The sequence below is a fragment of the Polypterus senegalus genome, chromosome 5 (genome assembly GCF_016835505.1).
Source record: "Polypterus senegalus isolate Bchr_013 chromosome 5, ASM1683550v1, whole genome shotgun sequence".
Taxonomy (NCBI): Eukaryota; Metazoa; Chordata; class Cladistia; order Polypteriformes; family Polypteridae; genus Polypterus; species Polypterus senegalus.
Window position 1 is genome coordinate 188760702 of NC_053158.1, and position 21236 is coordinate 188781937.

A 21236-nucleotide genomic window follows, 5' to 3' on the forward strand; every position below is an offset into this window, starting at 1 on the left:
CCACCATTATTTACCTTCATCATGCACCATGGCCTGAACAGATTGTTGTGAAAGGAAGAAGTTTCTACTCCGAGACTGACATAAGAAAGCTACAGTGCAGTTTGCAGGTGATCACCGGGACAAAGACCTGGGGCCTCATGTATAAACAGCGTGTACGCACAAAAATGTTGAGTAAGAACGTTTCCATGTTCAAATTGCGATATATAAAACCTAAACTTGGCGTAAAGCCACGCACATTTCCACGGTAGCTCATAACCTGTTGTATGCAAGTTCTGTGCTCTGGCGGCACTCAGCGTCAAAGCAGTGCTACTGTTTCTGTGTGGATACCCTTTTTTTTTTAGATCCACATCCCTGACACGGCTTTATAAATACACTGAAATTAACCGCATATTGTTTATTAGTTTAGTGCATTTGATTGTAATTAACCTGTAACAATATAATGGTCCACAGAATGGTCAAACTATTCTAAATACCATAGCTGCTTTAGCGTTACTCTCACTGCACCTTCTTCTTCTTTCAGCTGCTCCCGTTAGGGGTTGCCACATCAGATCATCTTTTTCCATATTACTCTCACTGCTCCACTTGGAGTATTTATATCACTGTATCTGAGTATGAATCACAGCTGTACAGCTGCTGATCAGAAAGAGAATTATCGGTATACAGCATCAAGCACACGCTGCCTCAGCCATGCTGTCTGTTGAACTGATCTCACATGGCAAATGCTTCAGATACTTTCCTTCATTTTTAAGATAAAATGCAACAAAATATGTTTATTATATTATACAGATAAAACTTTAACTTCATTTAAATAATCTATATTGTTAATAATTAAACATGTGAGGACACGGTGCCACAGCGCTAGCGAGCCACTGCCGCTCCGTTCACAGATTGTTCCTGCCTTGCACTGTATTCTTGCAGGTGCTGACGTGACACTGGAAGGATAGATGGATAGAATAATTAAACATGTACTATGAAGATATTTCAATGTTCCTTAAAAGTTTTGAAGAATCAGCGTTTTAAGCTTACAGATGTCTTAACATCTATTACAGAGCTGATTGTATGCCGATTGGGTATTTGGAGAAAGAAAAGTAAGGACAGTAATTGGAGGTTAGTATTTTTGAAAGAGACAGTACTGCTACAATAAAGTATTTCATCGAAGGTCGCACACAGCGCAGCAAGCATCTTGCGTGAGACATGAACAATCACTGCGCCACCATGTTCCCATGTTTAATAACATGCTTTAACTCCTATCATCATGAAAATGATATCACGTATACATCTCAGCATTTTAATTATTCAGAGAGCTGTAATATTACGAATGTAATGGATTCTGTGTCCTGTCGGAGGAAGAGAAAGCAATGGAAGCACATAGTGATTCACACCCATAGAGCACATAGAAGATCAAATACAAAACAAAGCATTTGGGATTTGAGAAACTAATAAACAATTTTAAGGTGAAGTTTATGATGTTCTACTTTAATGACAAAATAAACTACGTGATTAAAGTGGACATTTTGAGATTAAAGTTGACATTTTGTGCTTTTTCCCCACTGTGTGCCTTTTCTTTTTCTCTGTACCCTAACAATCTTTCATATGACACTCAGACGGTGGGCTACAACTCACCTTTTCACAGCAACTTTAATACCTGACAACTTATTTTTTATTTCGGGCACTGTGCGACTTTGTGAAATTGAGCTTTCGAGTTTCTCCGACACGCTATGTCAGTAGATCAACTTCCTTTTATTGTTTATACCACTGTTTAAACCAACAAATAGTAAGTTTTTCCTTGCCTCTACTTGGTATTCGCTGAAATTCTATTTTCCCTCGTGCTTTTGCCATTGCCTTTTCACAGAACGCTGAGCTTAAGGGCTATTTATATTGATTTGCATATTCAAAGAGGCATAATTCTGGGAGGAGTTGGGGTGGGGCAGCAGGCACGTGCGTTAATTTTCACGCTGACTGGGATTTACGTAGTGGAAGAACATGGAAGCTGGCGTTCGCACAGATTGATGCATCTGGATTTTTTTGTGCGTAAGCACATTTCCGCTTTTGTGCTTACGTCATGTTATAGTGCGAATTCTATGCATTATGCATGAGGCCCCAGGTCTTTTGCAGGAGTGTTCTGTGGTCAGATAAAACAGAAATTGAACTGATTGGCCATAACAATCACTGCTATGTTTCGAGGAAGAAAGGGGAAGCTTTTAAATCTGTTATATATATTTATTTTCTGGTTCGTCCTGCTTCCACCTCAAAACCGGTCCCGCCCACAGGCAGCCGACACGGCATTTCTCGCTTCCTATTCATCCTCTTCCAAACCCCTCCCCATGCTGCCAAGCGAATAAGGCTTACTCAATGCCAATTTTATGCATACAGATTAGCAATGAGGAATAAATTTAGTATTTTGCACTCCAGCGGCGAAATATTCCAACAGTACGTCGTAGATGTGTATGTTAAAACAGAGGGCGTGCATCTCAACTATCTCAGATCAACAAGATTTGCGTGTGGAACAACAAGCAAACACTGAAAATAACAACATACGTGTAGACAAAATTATCATATTACCGTCCACATTTCCAGGAAGTCCAAGATACATGCAACAAAACTAGCAGGATGCCATGGCCACAGTACATAAATTCGGACAGCCTCATTTATTTATCACTTTCACACGTAATCCTGCTTGGCCAGAAATTCTACATGCACTCTCGGATACCCAAAGATCAGAGCACAGACCTGATATTGTAGTACGAGTCTTTTGGATTAAGCTGCAGGAATTACTTAAGAGACATTCTACAACAACATCTTTTTGAGGTTGTTTTTGATTATATTGACGTAATCGAATTTCTAAAGCGCGGCCTTCCTCATACCCACATGCTGTTTACTCTTCACAATAATTCTAACAACCAGTCTTCAGCCACGGTCAGTTGTACGTGGCTTTTTCTAGGGTTAGATCTTTCAACTCATTATCTGTCGTCACCACCAAAACACCTGTTCACGACTGTGTCTTTCACTAAGTATTTATTTCTTCTTCATTTCTGAATTCCTTTCTCACCGTTTTCTGTTCCTATTCTTACACCACCGTATGCTACGGCGGGCTTCAGCTAGTGAAAGCATATTGATCTAACTGTGAATCAATAGGGTGGCAGATTCATTTTATGGGGGTGTTTTGCTGGTAAAGGGACATTTCAAAAAATAAATAGTATTGTGAGGAAGAAGGATTATCCAGAAATTCTGAAGCAACACTTCAAGACATAAACCAAGAAGAAAACGTGGTTGCAAATTTGTCATCCAGCAGGACAATGATGCTAAACATAACTCCCAAGTTGTAACAAAATAACTTAGAGAACACAGTGAAAAATATTGGAGTGGGCATTGAAAAGCCTTGACCCGAATCCCATAAAAAATTGTGGGCTGAACCTAAAAAACATGTCTGAATAAGGAGGCCCACAAACTGACTAGCTGACTTACACCAGTCCTGTCAAGAGAAAATGTCAATAATAATCTGAAAAGCTAGTGGAAGGTTATCCTAAACATTATAGCCAAGTTAAGAAATTAAAAGGAAGTAAAATGTATGTACATTTTTGACCAAATCAAAATTGGATATAATAAAGGATAACTGCATATTTTACCTTTTATTTTGATACTGTCACTAAAACAAATAAAGTAGACACCCTAACTGATTTAACACAGGTAATGAATGGTGACATGGCAAGCTTGGAGCTGTTAAAGCACTGAGTTTGAAAGTCTTTAGCCTAAGTGTATGGAAATGTTTGGCCTCAACCATATCTGACTGAGTGACATGCAATCTACTGTTAATTCTTGCCTTGAGTCCAAAGCATCTGGGATAGCCCCCAGATGCCAGAGATCTTGCTTTGATATATGCAGGCTAAGATAATAAATTGAAGACTCTTTTCTTATACAGTATCTAAATTAAATTGGGTGATGATGCTTCAGTAGTCCAGTTTAATGTGTCTCATTTAATACAATACAGTGTTTCTGACAATAATATGGGCAGATAGAATGCCCACCTTTAGTTATAGGATACTGAGATTATCACTTAAGAAATATTTTTCTACAGCTTAAAGCATTTCATTTAATCATCATTTTATATATTAATTAGATTACCTACAGTATATCCATTGTATTTCTTAACTTCCTTGACATCCAAACACAATCATTTTACAGCTCATGCAATGCAGGATTAATGTGTGCTTTTACCTTTGGCCAGCATGTTTTAGTGTGTGACTGTATTGGCATATAAATGTAATCAGACAGTCTGGCATTAAGAATGGTATAAATGCCTACTTTATGTGCACACTCACCTACACATGACTTGCCATCCAGTGCCAGCACAAAGCCAGGCTCACAAGTGCAGGAAAAAGAACCCAAGGTGTTCAAGCAGCTTGCATGCTCAGAGCAGGCCTGCAGTCCCGTCACCTGGGCCAGTTGACACTCGTCCACATCTAGAATGGCAAATGAACGAGGGAAATAAGAAACAGCAAAGTAGGGGGAAATTACAGGAAAAGTGAAAGGACAACATAAGAAAATTACCATAATGGCAAAGATAACTAATTGAGAAAATGTTAGGCTGAGGGAATAAGATCTGGTGAGTGGTCAGAGAACATCGAAATGGGCACAAGCTCACCACCAGAAAGGAAATCTGTCTTGTTTTCACTAATAAGTTGTTTTACCCCTTTTTAATTGGCTTGGATTCCTTCCATTCCTTAGTTTTTTATGCATGTTGAAAGCACTGTTTTATTCCTCTATTAATTGTTAGTGTGTTTATTAAGAAAGGCACAAGTGAAGAAGTTCCTACTAATCAGATGCTCAGAGACATGGGCACTGCTAAGCTGGCAAACGTCAAAGTGAAGTCCTACAGAGAATCGATAGAACAGGGAAACTCCTGCTGTGAGGAAGGGCAACTAGAAGGCAATAAGCAACATCAAGTGAGGTGGGTCCAAAGTAAAATGAAGACACCTAGAGCCACTTTGGAGAGTTTTTAGCCCAGTGTTCTCCTAGCCAATCACTGTCCATATTGAGTTTACATATTTTCTGCAGGTACACCAGTAACCTTTCTAATCTATGTCATCACAACCCATTGAAGCTCTGCCTGTTCTGCCTGACCAGGATTAAAGAAGACCACCCAGGTGGATATATCATTTGATCACAGGTTCTCTTCTGGCACTCGTAGAGGGCACCAAAATATGCATTTTCACTGAATTCTCCATCTTTTTGTTTGTGCAAGCATTGCATTGGGAAACTTTCGTGTTTGACTGTCTCCATTTACAATATACATACAGACATGGACAAATCTATTGGTACCCCTCCACAAAAAAAACAAAAACCCACAAATGTCTCTGAAATAACTTGAAATTAAGAAATGTAATTGACATCCATTTGTGTTCAACCAAAAATCGGACTTTGCTTTAGAGTTTTGATTCAACAGAATATTTCAAATAATAATACAAATGAAAATGGCATGGACAAAATTATGGAATCCTTAACCTGATATTTTGTTGCACAACCTTTAGAGATAATCACTTGTAAACAAGCGATGAATGGAGCTCTCCATGAGATTTCTGCACTTGTCCACAGGTAGTTTGGCCCACTCTTTCTGAGGAAACTGCTCCAGCTGTGTCAGGTTTGAAGGGTGTTTTCTCCAGACTGCATGTTTCAGTTCTTTCCATGGATGTTCGATAGGATTTAAATCAGAACTCATAGAAGGCCACATCGGAATTGTCCAGTGTTTTGTTCTTAGTGGGTCCTTTTAGTTGTGTGTTTTGGCTCATTATCCTGTTGGAGGATCCATGACTTGAGATAGAGCTTTTTGACACTGGGCAGTATATTTCACTCCAGAATGTCTTGAGATTTCATTGTTCCCTACATAGACTCAAAGCACCCCCAAAACGTAACCTAGCCTCATCTGTGTTTCAAGCAGGTATGGTGTTCTTTTCTTTAAAGCTTTATTTTTTCATCAGTGGACATAGAAATGATGTGACTTGGCAGTAAGCTCCATTTGTCCAAAGGACATCTCCCCAGAAGCATTGTAGGTTCTCAATATAAATTTTAGGGAATTGAACTCTAATTTTTGTGTGTTTTTCTTCAACAGTTGAGTCCTCCTGGGTCTTCTTCCATTGAGCTTGCTATCACTCTTACTGATGGACCTTGACCTTGGAGTTCAGCTTGTATCTCTTTGGACGTTATCCTTGGCTTTTTGTTTACCATTCTCACTATCTTTCTTTCATGGAATTTCCATGGTTGCATAGACCTTAAACAAAATAATAATATTTGCTACTGCTGTCAGGGGAACAAAAAGCTGCCTGAAGATGGTCTTCTAGCTTTTCCCTTTGACATACTTGCCTGTAATTTTCTTCTGATCTCCTCAGACAACTCTCTCCTTTCTCTGGTCCATGTTTAGTGAGTATAGTTGATGACTGCATCCATCTCTTTATGACTGCAGTGTGACCATCTTCTGATGCCTACTTCCAGCAGGATAATACAACATGTCACAAAGCTCAAATCTCCTCAGACTGGTTTCTTGAACATGACGATAAGTTCACTGTACTTAGATGGCCTCCACAGTCACCTGATCTCAATCCAACAGAACACCTTTAGGATATTATGGAGTGGGAGATTCTCATCATGGATGTGCAGATGACAAATCTGCAGCAAGTGCGTGATGCTATCATGCCAATGTGGACCAAAATCCCTGAGGAATGTTTCTAGTACCATATTGAATCTATGCCACGAAAAAATACGAAAGTTCTGAAGGCAAAACAGGGTCCAACCCGGTTCTAGCCAGGTGTACGTAATACTGTAAAGTGGCTGGTAAGTTGTATATATAAATATGTAAGAGAGCCGAGTTGTTTCATGTGGAAAGACGGGCAGGCAGAGAAGGCAAACACACTAGGGGCCTTTTGCATTAAATGTGAATATACCTAAAAAAGATTGTGTTAAAAAAAAAAAAATAAAGAAGGTAGTCCATCTGCAATTACTGAGGTCATATACATAGCTGAAAGCTTCAAATTAAAAGTTTTTAGAGACTATGCCAAATGATTTTACTATTATTGTTACAGTATATTTACAGATGGCTTTACCCAAGATGGCTTACAAAATATCAGAATACACTGCTCAAAAACATTAAGGGAACACTGAAACGTCCTACTCTAACACCAAGTCATTTAAGCTTCAGGGATATCAAGCTGTCCAGTCAGGAAGCTTAAGTGACAATCAACTTCATCTGCTTTGGTGAAAATGAAAGTGACAACAGGTGTACTGGAACGGGAACAGCAAGACAACCAGCAAAAAGGGAATGGTTTTGTAGGTGGTTTTTCACAGACAATTGTTCCCTCCTGATCTTTCCTGACTGATTCTTCTGTAGTTTTGCATTTTGCTAGTGTCCTTGTCACTACTGGTACCTTTAGCCGATTCAGGTTGCACAGGTAGCGCAGCTTCTCCTGAATGGTACATTATATACATGCCGTTGCATGAAGGTTTTTTGTGTCTTTCAGCACAGTCTCAGAGCATGGAGGAGATACCAGGAGATGAACTGTTACACAAGGAGAGATGGACAGGACTGTTTAAGGGCATCAACCCAGCAGGAGGACTGGTATCTGCACCTTTGTGCGAGAAGGCACAGGAGGAGCACTGCCAGAACCCTATAAAATGACCTCGAGATGGCTACTGGTGTGCGTGTTTCTGACCAAACTGTCAGAAACAGACTCCATGAGGGTGGGATGAGGGCCCAATATCCTGTAGTCGGACCTGTGCTCACAGCCCATAACCGTGCAGCTCGATTGGCTTTCGCCAGAGTATACCACAATTGTCAGGTCTGCCATTGGTGTCCCGTTCTCTTCACAGATGAAAGCAGGTTTACACTGAGCACATGTGACAGACGTGAAAGAGTCTGTAGATGCTGTAGCATACATTATGCAGCCTGTAACGTCATCCAGAATGACCCGTTTGGAGATGAGTCAGTGATTTCAATTTTTGATTTTGATTTTCTGTGTGATGCTGAATCCAGCCCTCAGTGGGTTGGTGATTGTGGCTCCATTGACCTTAATTACATCATTTTGTTCTCATGAATTTTTCCACTATAAATTGTATCATTACACGTCACTCCATGCCTGATTCTCATTTAACCATAATTGCCTAGAATTCTGAGCCATGCTGCGGGTTAATGCCAAGGAGGTTAATTTGAAAATGTTCAAGTACTTCAGTCTTTCCTCATAACTCATACCTCACAGTCTTAGAATCAGTTTAATTGCTTTTTTGTAATATGGAGACCAAATCTGTACAGAGTACTCCAGATAAGGCCTCAGTGGTGTGTTATAAAGCTTAAACATAACCTTCCTTGATTTGTATGCCACATATTGTGATAAATAACCAAACATTCTGTTAGCCTTCTTCATGGCATCTGTACTCTGTTGTTAGTGAGGAGACCTTCATGATTCTCAAATTGTTCTCATAAAGGTCACTTTCAAGTCTCAAACTTCTCATTGTGTATTCAAATGTAACAATTCTACAATGCTAGCTCACTAATTACTGGAGTTACAACTAGTAAGAAAGGATTAACAATTAGTGTAACTTTGACAATGACATACCTTCACAGCCAGCTGCTCCCATCAGAAATCCTCTCTGGCACTTGCAATGGAATGAGCCTACAGTATTCACACAGCTGCCATGGATTCCGCAGGGAATTTTCTCTGACTTGCACTCATCAACATCTACAGTACAGAAAGCAAAATAAATTTCAAAGTCATCTAAATGACCTCAGTAGTTTTTTGGCCTTAAGAACCTCCTCAAAGGAATTTCCTGCAAAATAAAAAACAGACAGCAAACAGTGAAGATGAAGCCTGCAAGAACATTAATGGACTGGTTCATTCAGTGAGTTAAAGAGAGAAAGAATAGTTGACAGAACAACTGGGGCGGCACGGTGGTGCAATGGGTAGCGCTGCTGCCTCACAGCTAGGAGACCTGGGTTCCCGGGTCCTCCCTGCATGGTGTTAGCATGTTCTCCCTGTGTCTGCGTGGGTTTCCTCCGGGTACTCCGGTTTCCTCCCACAATCCAAAGACATGCAGGTTAGGTGCATTGGTGATTCTAAATAGTGCCTTGTGTGTGTGTGTGTGCACGTGCGCCCTGCCCGGGGTTTGTTTCCTGCCTTGCGTCCTGTGTTAGCTGGGATTGGCCCCAGCAGACGCCCATGACCCTGTAGATATAGTTGTAGATAAAGCGGGTTGGATAATGGATGGATCTTAACAACTAGTGCCCCTTCTCAGGACAAGCAGGATATTGGATGGATGGACCTTAAGTAATTCCCCTAAATGTGCCCTGTGTGAGTGTTTGGCTGTGAATGTGAATTATGTCCCGTCGTGTTTTGTGTTCTGCCTTGCACCTGATTAAACTGGGATAGGATATGCCCTGTATGTTGGTCAAATGCACAATGTGGTTGCAGATAATGGATTTGTAGATCAGAAATCAGTAAGTGGTGTGAGAGTGACAGCAAGTAGTACAGCAGGTTAGAAAGATGCAATTAAAAGATGGAAAGCTGGGAAACCTGGCATTTCTGCTTAAGTCTGTTTTAGGAACTCACTTATAAAAACCTGCAAACCCAACAGTCTGCCACAGAGATGCATAACAATCAGGTAAGGCAGGTGGTGTCATGAATAGTGATCTTTATACATTTCAATTACTTGTGAATCAGTATTGTTGATTATCATTGCTTTTTACAGACATTATAAGTTTATAACATTGTATTTCTGACTTTACACCTTTTGTTTTTGTTGCTTGCCTTACCCATCACCAGTTTAAGGGTTGTTCTTTAATGGCAGCAGCCTTGTTGTTTACAATCGTCATGTCCTGTTGCTGGCCATGTTGGAGCGATCACCGTGAAACATCATCACACTGCCAGTATTTAAGATTTGAGTCTGGTATTCAGTTCACCCAATACTTTGGTTTGTGATTTAGCTAGGGAAAGTACATTTGGTTAGGTACTTCATCTACTTCCTTTTTGATTTCAATTATTATGACTTTTTTCTATACCCTGACTTATTTTCTGCTTGCTCTTTAAAAATTAATTATCTCCAGGGGCCTCATATATAATGTAGTTATGTTCAGGTAAGATATTTCTTATGCAAAAGTCAGGGTTTCTAAGTTATGATGTTGGCGTGAATATTGGCTAAATGTTATGGCAAATTTCAATCACCCATAAGCCCTACACAGATTTTGTTGGCGTTGGCATTTTAGCGACTCCAGGTGGCAGGAGAATGAAGTTAACAAAAAATTTAGTTTCATTACACATTTCAGTGACACATTAGTCCAATTCTGATGCTCTTCAACAAAATATATCAGTTAACTGGCAGATTCTCTAAACACTGCTGTCTTCTCTGTTGATAATAACGGCTAATGCATAAGCTTAATGTTAATTGCCTTAGTGTGTAGCCAATTCTTTTTTTGTCTGTCAAAGGGTGTACTGCGTGTTGTATGACATAACTGACATTGACAGTGTTACCAAGAAGCCAACCATCACACACAGCATGATCCTGAAATCTGTGTCCATCTTTACTAATTGATAAAATAATGAAACTGTTTGGTAAATGGGTGGGATTTTAGATATTTTATTAAGGTCTACACAATTAAGAGTTGTGGAGAACTGCCGGCTTCGTGCTCCGGCCCTCACCCCCAGGCCGCCAGGAGGAGCTCTCCCGACAGCAGGATCGTGCCCCGAGTTCCAGCAGGGCCTTATGGACTATGTAGTATTTATACACAGCCCTGCTGGATACCTTGGGAGCCTCCGGGAGTCGCTGTAAGGGGGCTCGTGGGCTCCTGTGTGCCCTATAACCCGGGAGTACGTCACGGTCACGTGACAGGAAGGAACAACGTGCTCCCGGGTTGAAGAAAAGGACTGTTTACCCTGACCCGGAAGGAATAAGGAACTGTGGACTGATTGGACAGGAACACCTCTGGGTCAGAGGCTATAAAAGGACTATGTGCCAGTCCAGACACTGAGCTGAGCTGGGAGGTAGAGGGGCGAAGTGTCTGGGCGAGGAGGAGAGAATATTGTTGAGTTGTTTATTTAGTATACCGTATGAGTAGTGTGGAGGGTGCTTTGTGCACAGTGTTATTAATTAATAAAAAGTCTGGGACTTTTATCCAGTGTCTAGCGTGGTACCTGAGGGTTCAAGGGAGCACTAGCGCCCCCTACTGCCACAGAGTATAAAAAGAGAAAACGGGGTCACCATAGGACCTTACACAATAAAACAAGGACAAAATTGGAACGTAATAGAAACTATTGCACTGGTCCCCTTATCTTTATATATAATAAGTTACCGTGGCTGTTCGTTTGTCTGTCCAGGATTTTAAATCACCTGTAGCTCGCAAACCATTTGACCTATTGACCTGAAATTTGGTACACATATACTACGTGACGTCTACTATAGGCTTTTGGGGTGATGATTGACCTCCAAGGTTATTCCTCTTTTTATTTTATTTTATTGTAGAATCAGCTCTCGGCAGCAGCCAGCAGGGCAGCTGTGCGGCACATGCATACTGGTGCCGCTCTCATCCCTATCACCTCTGCTGTCACTTCCCCTTCCTCTTCATATCCTAAATCATTCTTGAGGCAGATTGAACACTTAAGTGCCAGCTTAAGTGAAAAATTAAAGAGAATGTTTTTGCAACACAAACACTGACCTAATCAGTTTTAATGCGAAAAGATGGCGACAATAGAAGAGAAGAAGCGGGTCACTAGGGTGGAGAAAAGAAGAGCTGCTCAGGAAGCAGCAAACGCAAACAAATACTAAACGTACAGAGAAAGAAAGAGGATGAAAACTGTAAGTCAAGTGTATTCACTGCACGTTATCGTGCAGTGTGCCCTTACTGGTCTACAGTACAGTATATTTTGATTGCAGGGCTCACATGAACCTCAAAAAAAGCCTCATACTCAATCATCTCGGTGTCAGCTGTGTTACTATCTGAGTTTGTGGACATCAAATAAAAACCTTTTTCATGCCTATATTAGTTATGCGATTAAGACTTTCCAGTTCCTGAATTTTGCTTATGATTTCTTTTGCTATGCTTCTTAGGTTTAGATTCTGGTACTGACATGCGATGGATTTGTTTTCTAAACTTTTTGCTTGTTTACGTTTCCTCTTCTAATCATCTTTCTAAATGTGTAATAATAATAATAATACATTTTATTTATACAAGGCGCCTTTCAGAGAACTCAAGGACACCGAACAAACAATAAATAAATAAATAAATAACACAATTATAAACAACTTAAAACATCAAAAAATCTAAAAATTAAAACCAAACAAAACCACTATAATTAGGAGGAAGAAGAAAAAGCCATTTTAAATAAATGTGTTTTAAGTTTACATTTGAAGGATGAATATGATTTGATATTTCGGAGATCCGCAGGTAATGAGTTCCAGTGCCTGGGAGCAGAACGGCTGAAAGCTTTGCTCCCCATGGTGGTTAGACGGGCGAGAGGGACGGTCAGATGGGTGGAGGAAGAGGATCTAAGGTTACGGGATGGAATGGCAACATGTAGAAGGTCAGACAGATATGGAGGTGCGAGGTTATGGATGGCCTTAAAAGTTAGTAGCAGAATCTTAAAATCAATACGAAACTTGATCGGGAGCCAATGAAGCTGCTGCAAGACCGGAGTAATATGGTGAAAAGATGGGATTCCAGTGATGATACGTGCTGCAGAATTCTGGACTAACTGAAGCTTGTGAAGAGATTTATTAGGGAGACCAAAGAGGAGTGAATTGCAGTAGTCCAGCCGAGAAGTGACAAGACTATGAACAAGAATGGCAGTAGTATGAGGAGTGAGGGAGGGACGAATGCGATTAATATTACGTAAGTGGAAGTAAGCAGACCGGGTGATGTTATTAATGTGACATTGGAAAGATACAGTACTGTCGAGGCTGTGTAAGCCCTTTCTGTGTAAGGCTAACACTGGGGTTAAGGACGTACTCCTGGGTTGTTAGGTGATGTCCGCTGGAAGTCGGAAATAATTACATCATCATCATGACTACTGATCTTGTGTGATTTTTGTTCTTACTTTTGTGGAAAATGAATTAGTGAATGAGTCCTGGCAACCATTTTGTGGTATAATTTGCTTTAGACCAGTGTTTCCCAACATGTTTTATATGGTGGCACACTTTTTGTAACCATAAACATCCCAAGGCATATTCTACTAACCACAGACACAATATATCTCATACACGTGCTCAACTGCCCAAAGGGACAGGACTTCTGGAGAAACCGGTAAAAAAGTAACTCTGATAGCAGCGTTCCCAGTCATGGCACATAATGAGCACTTTGCTAGCATCTCTCAGCTGCTTTGTCCCTTAGCTCACATCTCTCTGCCTCAAAGGCAACGTGTATGCCCACTGCCTACCAGTCCTGTGAGTGCCACTGATGACCACACATCCAGATAGATGGTCTCTAGCAGCCACTAGACGCTTCCGAAGTGATCTAAGTGCTGTGTCTGCAACATATCTACAGGGTGGTCCAGATTTAATTATGAAGATCCAGATCTTCTGGGTGACTTTGATTTATGCAGGGACGATTTCAGTTCGGGGCGAAGACGATTCTTCATGTCATCAGTTCACACACTTCTCGAGGTCCGGATTTTTCGGGTGATTTTCTATGTAATAAACTTAATATGTTATAGCGTAATGAAAATTGCATAATTAGATCTGGACCACCCTATATAACAAAGCTGCTTTTATGCCAGATTCTCCAGGTAATACTGTCTTCCTCAGACAGGTCTTGACCGCCTGTGGAGCTTGTCCCTCTCAGGTTCAGACCCAGGTCCACTACACTATTATTTCCATGGAACACCAAACACTACTTTAGACAAATGATACGATTAGTTTACTGGCTTTGACTGCGGCATTTGACTGCTCCTCCAGTTCTGAGGTAACTTACCTTGGCACAGAAGCAGTGTGCCCTGAAGCACAAAGCCAGGGCGACAGGTACAGTTTCCTTCTTGTAGGATCAGGTCCTGGGGACAGCCACATTCAGATGTTGTATCAAGCACAATCTGATTTCCAGGGCAGGGCTTGCTGGGTGCTGTCAATGAAAGAGAGATACAAATCTTATCATATGCTCTTGTCTTCTGCATCCATGACATTCCATGGCTTCCTGCAATGTGAGAGCCAAGGACAGTGATTTAAATAAAGTCAGCCTAGACACCTGTAGTGTATTGGTGAAAATCCAACACCCTGGTGCTGGTGACAGTGGTGTAGCTAGGGGTGGGTGACACATTTTTGGGGGCGGCATTATTGGTCAAAAGGCTCAATACAATTTGTGTGTAAGCAGCAGGGTTCGGAAAAATATCACTCATGAATGAAAAAAGTAAAATTCTCTGATTTTTATCCACAAAGGCTTCAAAAATAATTTTCAGACTGTGGTTGAAATTTATGAATGAATAACAAAAATAAACAGAAACATTACACCGATAATAATTTCTAGGAAGATAAACAACTAATTTACAATTTATAATTTCGTTTCATTATCAATCCGAATGCGTTCTTGCTCTGTGCAGAAAACATCCCCACCTATCACTTGTACACTACACTGGTTCTGATTTTCGCAGCGTAATTATATTAAACTAATAATACAGAACACAGCTTATCAGTGCGTCTATACTATATTCTTGTCTAGTTGATGCTTATAAATAATTATCTGTGAAAAATTATATTGCTGTTTCTCTATATATGAATACATCTATGCAAAATTTATCTTCATTTTTCTCTATACGTCATTTTAATTTTCTATTTAAATAGGTTAACATATTCAGATATGTTGGAGGGCGGCAAATTGAAGCACCGCCACACCCCGAGTGGCACAAATTTGAGCTACTCTTTTTACAGCACTTTAGCACATGGACTCTTAGGCTTACAAAATTTTTCTAGCTTTGTTAAATAAGCAAATATTGTTCTATGAGATGCAGAAGTGTTGAACTTACCCTTTATAAGGGAAGCCATAAGATTACCAATATAACAAGGGCACTTTATACTGACTGATTAAAGCATGCAAACTCTTCCCAAAAAGCAGGCTCCATAAATATACCCCATTATTAAATTTAGATCATACTACTTTACTTTTAAAGTAAAAATGCTCACCTAAAGATTTGCATGCCATGAGCTACATGCTAAAGATGCTCTTGTATATTCATAACTATAAAAGCTGTGTCTGAACAAAGAATTGTTAGCATATCCATGATTTTAATACTGGCCTAATATCCTATATGGTATGTTCCATGGACATCTTTGTTAATAAAATGTCTTATGTACTTACTGGAGTCCTGGAAGCCTCTGTGCTCTATTGTGGAAATGAACTGGGGATTAAGAGAATCTGATATCAACACTTTTTCCATAACAATAGTTGTCTTTAACTATTGCCTTATGCATAAAGTGATAATGACTGAATTAGAAATCACCACTAAGTTTTCCAATGAATCAATCCGTAAAACTTTATTTTATATAGATAGCACCCTTTACATAGTAAATTGTGTGATGGATGGCCAGGACCCATGGATGGGACGCCCCTTTGACACTGGATCTGGGGGAGCAGCCATGGGATGCACATTGCGTCCCCCGGAACACTTGGTGGCAGCCCCCCATACCCCCAAGGGTTGAATCAGGGCCACTATTGTGGAACACAGGAGCTCATCCTTGTTGGGCTCCATGGCCACCGCCAGGGGGAGCTGCACGGCTTCCTGAGCTCGTTTGGGCTATAATGCAGCCACACCAGGAAATGCAGCCTAATTAGGCCAATTACCACCTGGAGCACCTCCTGGTGGGCAATAAAAGGAGATTGCAGCCACTACTCAGGGCGCCAGAGTTGGGAGGAGGAGGACAAAGCTGCCTGGGAGGAGTGAAGGAGGAAGAAGAAGAAGATTGGACATGATTTGGAAAGGCACACACCTCTCTTTAGAAGGTCCCAGAGTTGACAGTTCATGTCAGAGCACAAACCAAGCATGAAGTCAAAGGAATTGTCTGTAGACCTCTGAGACAGGATTGTCTCGAAGCACAAATCTGGGGAAGGTTATAGAAAAATTTCTGCTGCTTTGAAGGTCCCAATGAGCACAGTGGCCTCCATCATCCGTAAGTGGAAGAAGTTCAAAACCACCAGGACTCTTCCTAGAGCTGGTCAGCCATCTAAACTGAGCAATTGGGGGAGAAGGGCCTTAGTCAAAGAGGTGACCAAGAACCCGATGGTCACTCTGTCAGAGCTCCAGAGGTCCTCTGTGGAGAGAGGAGAACCTTCCAGAAGGACAACCATCTCTGTAGCAATCCACCAATCAGGCCTGTATGGTAGAGTGGCCAGACAGAAGCAATTCCTTAGTAAAAGACACATGGCAGCCCGCCTGGAGTTTGCCAAAAGGCACCTGAAGGACTCTCAGACCATGAGAAACACAATTCTCTGGTCTGATGAGACAAAGATTGAACTCTTTGGGTGAATGCCAGGCGTCACGTTTGGAGGAAACCAGGCACCGCTCATCACCAGGCCAATACCATCCCTACAGTGAAGAATGGTGGTGGCAGCATCATGCTGTGGGGATGTTTTTCAGCGGCAGGAACTGGGAGACTAGTCAGGATAAAGGGAAAGATGACTGCAGCAATGTACAGAGACATCCTGGATGAAAACCTGCTCCAGAGCGCTCTTGACCTCAGATTGGGGCAACGGTTCATCTTTCAGCAGGACAACAACCCTAAGCACACAGCCAAGATATCAAAGGAGTGGTTTCGGGACCACTCTGTGAATGTCCTTGAGTGGCCAGCCAGAGCCCAGACTTGAATCTGATTGAACATCTCTGGAGAGATCTTAAAATGGCTGTGCACCGACACTTCCCATACAACCTGATGGAGCTTGAGAGGTGCTGCAAAGAGGAATGGGCGAAACTGGCCAAGGATAGGTGTGCCAAGCTTGTGGCATCATCTTCAAAAAGACTTGAGGCTGTAATTGCTGCCAAAGGTGCATCGACAAAGTATTGAGCAAAGGCTGTGAATACTTATGTACATGTGATTTCTCAGTTTTTTTATTTTTAATAAATCTGCAAAAACCTCAAGTAAACTTTTTTCTGGTTGTCATTATGGGGTGTTGTGTGTAGAATTCTGAGGAAAAAAATGAATTTAATCCATTTTGGAGTAAGGCTGTAACATAACAAAATATGGAAAAAGTGATGCGCTGTGAATACTTTTAGGATGCACTGTAAGGCAAATAAAAATGTATTTCATGAAAACACAATAAAATGCAAGATTTTCCTATACATGATCATATTATCCATTGTGTTTTATACAATTATTTAATATGCTGTGGATGAATTAAAACAAGATCATAAGGGAAATAACAGCACACTACTACTGAAGAAAATAAAATTAAAGCATCCTTAATGTCAGTAGCCACTAAAATTGATCATGTCATTAAAATGTAACTAATTATATCTTAAATGTTGTAAGTCATCCTTGATAAAGGTATCAGACAAACAAGTAAATGTAAATGGTGTAAATATCACACAGTTAAATATGAAATTGAAATACAGCTTAATTTGATTATCTGGCTTTGAACAATCTGAAAGTAAAACAGAAACAGTGTCCTGCTGCTAGAAAGCTACAAGCTCGTTAAATTTCAGTGGCCAACAATGCTTTGAAGAGCTGCACTGATCCAACTGATTGTCACTATTGCTAGGATGTGTGAAGCACCATTGTGCAACACTGGGACAGGTTATTGCCAACACAGACATGACACGTACCTGCAATTGTGTCTTCCTCTGGTGATATTAGACCTTGAATTATGTTGTCTATTGTATGATCCAAGCTCTGGGGAAAAAAGAGATGATGAGAGATAATCTGTAGTTGCAATCAGAAAACAACATACATTTTGACACACACAAGCATTTATTGAGTGTGAGTTTGCTGGAAATTCCAGCAAATGATTATATATTTTATACCTAATTCATTTCGGGCTCCTTTTTGCTTGATTCAGATGATAAAGAAGCCTTTAACGTCTAACGTGAGCTTTAGTAATCTGAATAGTGATATTCTCCTAATAATACATATAAATGAGACAAGAAAGAGTGGAGAAGGCCTTAGGAAACTGTGCTCCTTTAATGTGGGTAGTGACATCCTTTACATGTTCCACAACTGTGTGATGGCCAATGTGATTTTTTGTAAGCTGTAGTGTGCTAGGCTGGTAACATCACTTTTAGAGAGGCCAACAAACTGATTAGGAAGGCAAGCTCAGTTATGAGATGCACTGTGGACCTGCTGGAGGTAATAAAAGAGAGGAGAATGAAAGCAAAACTGATGGCCATAATGAACAATGCTGCACATCCTCTCTATGACGCACCAGCTTTTGAGGACTTTTTTTAGGTAACAAATTATTCAGGCGAATCAAGCGAATCAACAAAATTTTCTGGCAATACACCATTATAATGCCTCACTCATTGTTTTTCTTCTGTTTTTTTAGGTACTTTAGAGTAGTCATTTAATTAATCAGGTATTTTCTATATGTTGGCCTCTGCCATTATTCTGTGTGGAATGGCTGGTATAATGTGCAACACACCTCATGGTATTTGTTTTATATTCTTGTCCTATTATTCCTTGTGCTAAGTTATTTAATTAATCCAACATTTTCTATTTTGGCCTGTCTGAGGTTCTTCTAATTGGATATGTTGCTATGATAGTAAAGTAATGTTATCCCATTGTTTGTTTCCTGCCTTGTGTTTAGCTAGTTAATGAATCGAATATTTTCTATATTTTAGCCTTCCTGGCATTATACTGGATGCATTGGCTGTACAATGTGCTAAGGAGCGTTTGTCTATTACACATAAAGAGGTGCATTCTGGATCACACTTAATGTTTCCTACACTATCACAAAATGGCTTATCTCTTTATTATATAAAATAAACTTGGGAGGGGACAAGACCTGTTCATGTAGACGAGATGTGACTTTCTCAGAAAGACACTTTCACATCCCACAAGACTAGACTTTGTGCCAACACATTTAACCACCCAGCCCAGGGCCAGAAAAAGTCAAAGAATAGATGACAAAGTGGTACGCTATAAAGAATTCAAAAACGTTGGCACGATACACATGTAGAGCAGGTTAGATATAACGGAAGAACGAATATTCGAAAGTCTCAAAAAAATGATAGTAAAGATCGCATTAGTGCAAACAAATGGAAAATATTATTCGTTGAAATAACAGAACAGCGAAAAGAGATCGAATAGTGTTTGAGGATGTCTGGGAAAGAAGAGAGACAAGGCAGTGAGACAAAAGGACAGCTGCTGTACTCGCTTTTAAACGTTTGAAACGCCGCATGAGATGCAGATCACGGCAGCATCAGCAGCAATCCAGCAGCTGATCGGGCAAAGAGGAGGTAAAAAAAAAAAACTGTATGTGTTTCCCATTGTATCACCGTTTTAAGAGGGGTTTTGGAGGAGCGACAGCATCTCCTTGGGGTGCATTCAGCCCTCCTATTCACAACACAGCGTAGCACAGGTGGTTGGGCGAAACGAGCATGGGGCAAAGCCCCATAGTTAAAAAAGAAAAAGAAGTCAAAACAAATGGCTAAAAAAGAAATTGCTATGCTGGCTTTTGCTTACACCAGTGTTGCTGGGCTCCAGGTCTCCATGTTTCAGAACCTCATTGTAGCTTGCTAGAGAGGGGTTCAGGGTCTCCATGTGGACAGACAATGTTGACAGCAGCAGGACCCATACTGGCAGCAGGGCTCCACTGTCACTGGCCATCTTGAATATGTCTGTAGAAACACACCAGAGTTGAAAGGAGTGATATTGTGTACCACTGTGACAGGCAATACTACCTTACCATGTGAAAAAAAACCTGCATCAACACTAAGAGACTGAATTGGCAAAGACTTAACAGCATGCAAATGTAACAAAACTTTAAAACATGTTATCAAAGATCGTAGAATGATTTTGATGAGACCAGGCACTTGGTCCAGTAAAGCTTGCCAATTCTATTCGTCTAATTTCTCTTAAATATCATCAAGGTGAATTTCAAAAGTCCCAAAACAGCACTCTCTACAACACTACGTGGTAATTTATTCCAAGTCTTTGGAAGAAAAACATTCTAACATTAAAAGGTTTCCATGTGTATCCTCTTCTTGTTTGAAGAACTTAATTTAAAACATTCATTCTACTGTACTGATTCTGTTCAGAATTTTAAACACTTTAGTCATGTCAACTCTTAATCTCCAATTGCTTAAACTGAAAAGGTTCATCTTCTTCAGTCTGTCCTTGTGGCTCAATCCTTTTAGCCCCAGCGTAGTCGCTCTTCTCTGGACTTTGTCTAGCACTACTATGTCTTTTTTTTTTGTAATATAGGGGGCTAAAACTGCACAACAACCAAAACTTCACAATTAAAACAGTTATAATTGTTCATAGTGCTTAGAATTAGGTACAGAAATGTATTGGAGACTGTCAGAGTTCTTGAGAACTTAAATCTTGTTAGTGACAACTATACATTAGAACATTAGAACACTTTAGACGAGAACAGGCCGTTCAGCCCAACAAAGCTCGCCAGTCCTATCCACTTATTTCCTCCAAGAAAACATCAAGTCCAGTTTTGAAGGTCCCTAACGTCTTACTGTCTACCACACTACTTGGTCTCTTAGTCCAAGTCTTTGTGTAAAGAAAAACTTCCTAATGTTTGTGCGAAATGTACCCTTAACAAGTTTCCAACTGTGTCCCCGTGTTCTTGATGAACTCATTTTAAAATACAAGTCTCGATTCACTGGACTAATTCCCTTCAGAATTTTAAACACTTCACTCAGATCTCCTCTTAATCTTCTTTTGTTTAAACTGTAAAGGCTCAGCTCTTTCCTCCTAACTCATCCCCTGTAGCCCCTCAATCAGCCTAGTCGCTCTTCTCTGGACCTTTTCTAGCACTGCTATGTCCTTTTTGTAGCCTGGAGACCAAAACTGCACACAGGACTCCAGATGAGGCCTCACCAGTGTGTCATAAAACTTCAGCGTCACCTCCTGTGACTTGTACTCCACATATCAGGGCGCTATATAACCTGACATTCTGTTAGCCTTCTTAATGGCTTCTGAACACTGATTGGAAGTCGATAGCTTAGAGTCCACTATGACTCCTAAGTCCTTCTCATAAGGTGTACTCTCGATTTTCTGACTGCCCATTGTGTATTCAAACCTAATATTTTTACTTCCTATGTGTAATTCTTTACATTTAC

The 21236-nt window shown here is 40.5% G+C and overlaps 1 protein-coding gene across 2 annotated transcripts in view; it reads right to left on the reverse strand.

The window, feature by feature from the left end:
- si:ch211-221n20.8 (fibropellin-1) overlaps nucleotides 1–21236 on the reverse strand; it is a 95402-nt gene that overhangs the window by 45108 nt on the left and 29058 nt on the right. For both annotated transcript variants that reach the window (XM_039753814.1, XM_039753815.1), the window contains exons 3-7: nucleotides 19627–19781; nucleotides 17772–17838; nucleotides 13940–14083; nucleotides 8601–8723; nucleotides 4320–4460 (exon numbers count right to left, since the gene is read on the reverse strand). In XM_039753814.1, coding sequence (XP_039609748.1) covers nucleotides 4320–4460; nucleotides 8601–8723; nucleotides 13940–14083; nucleotides 17772–17838; nucleotides 19627–19770 — 619 coding nt within the window. In that variant the 5' untranslated portion in view covers nucleotides 19771–19781. The remainder of the gene's footprint in view (nucleotides 1–4319; nucleotides 4461–8600; nucleotides 8724–13939; nucleotides 14084–17771; nucleotides 17839–19626; nucleotides 19782–21236) is intronic.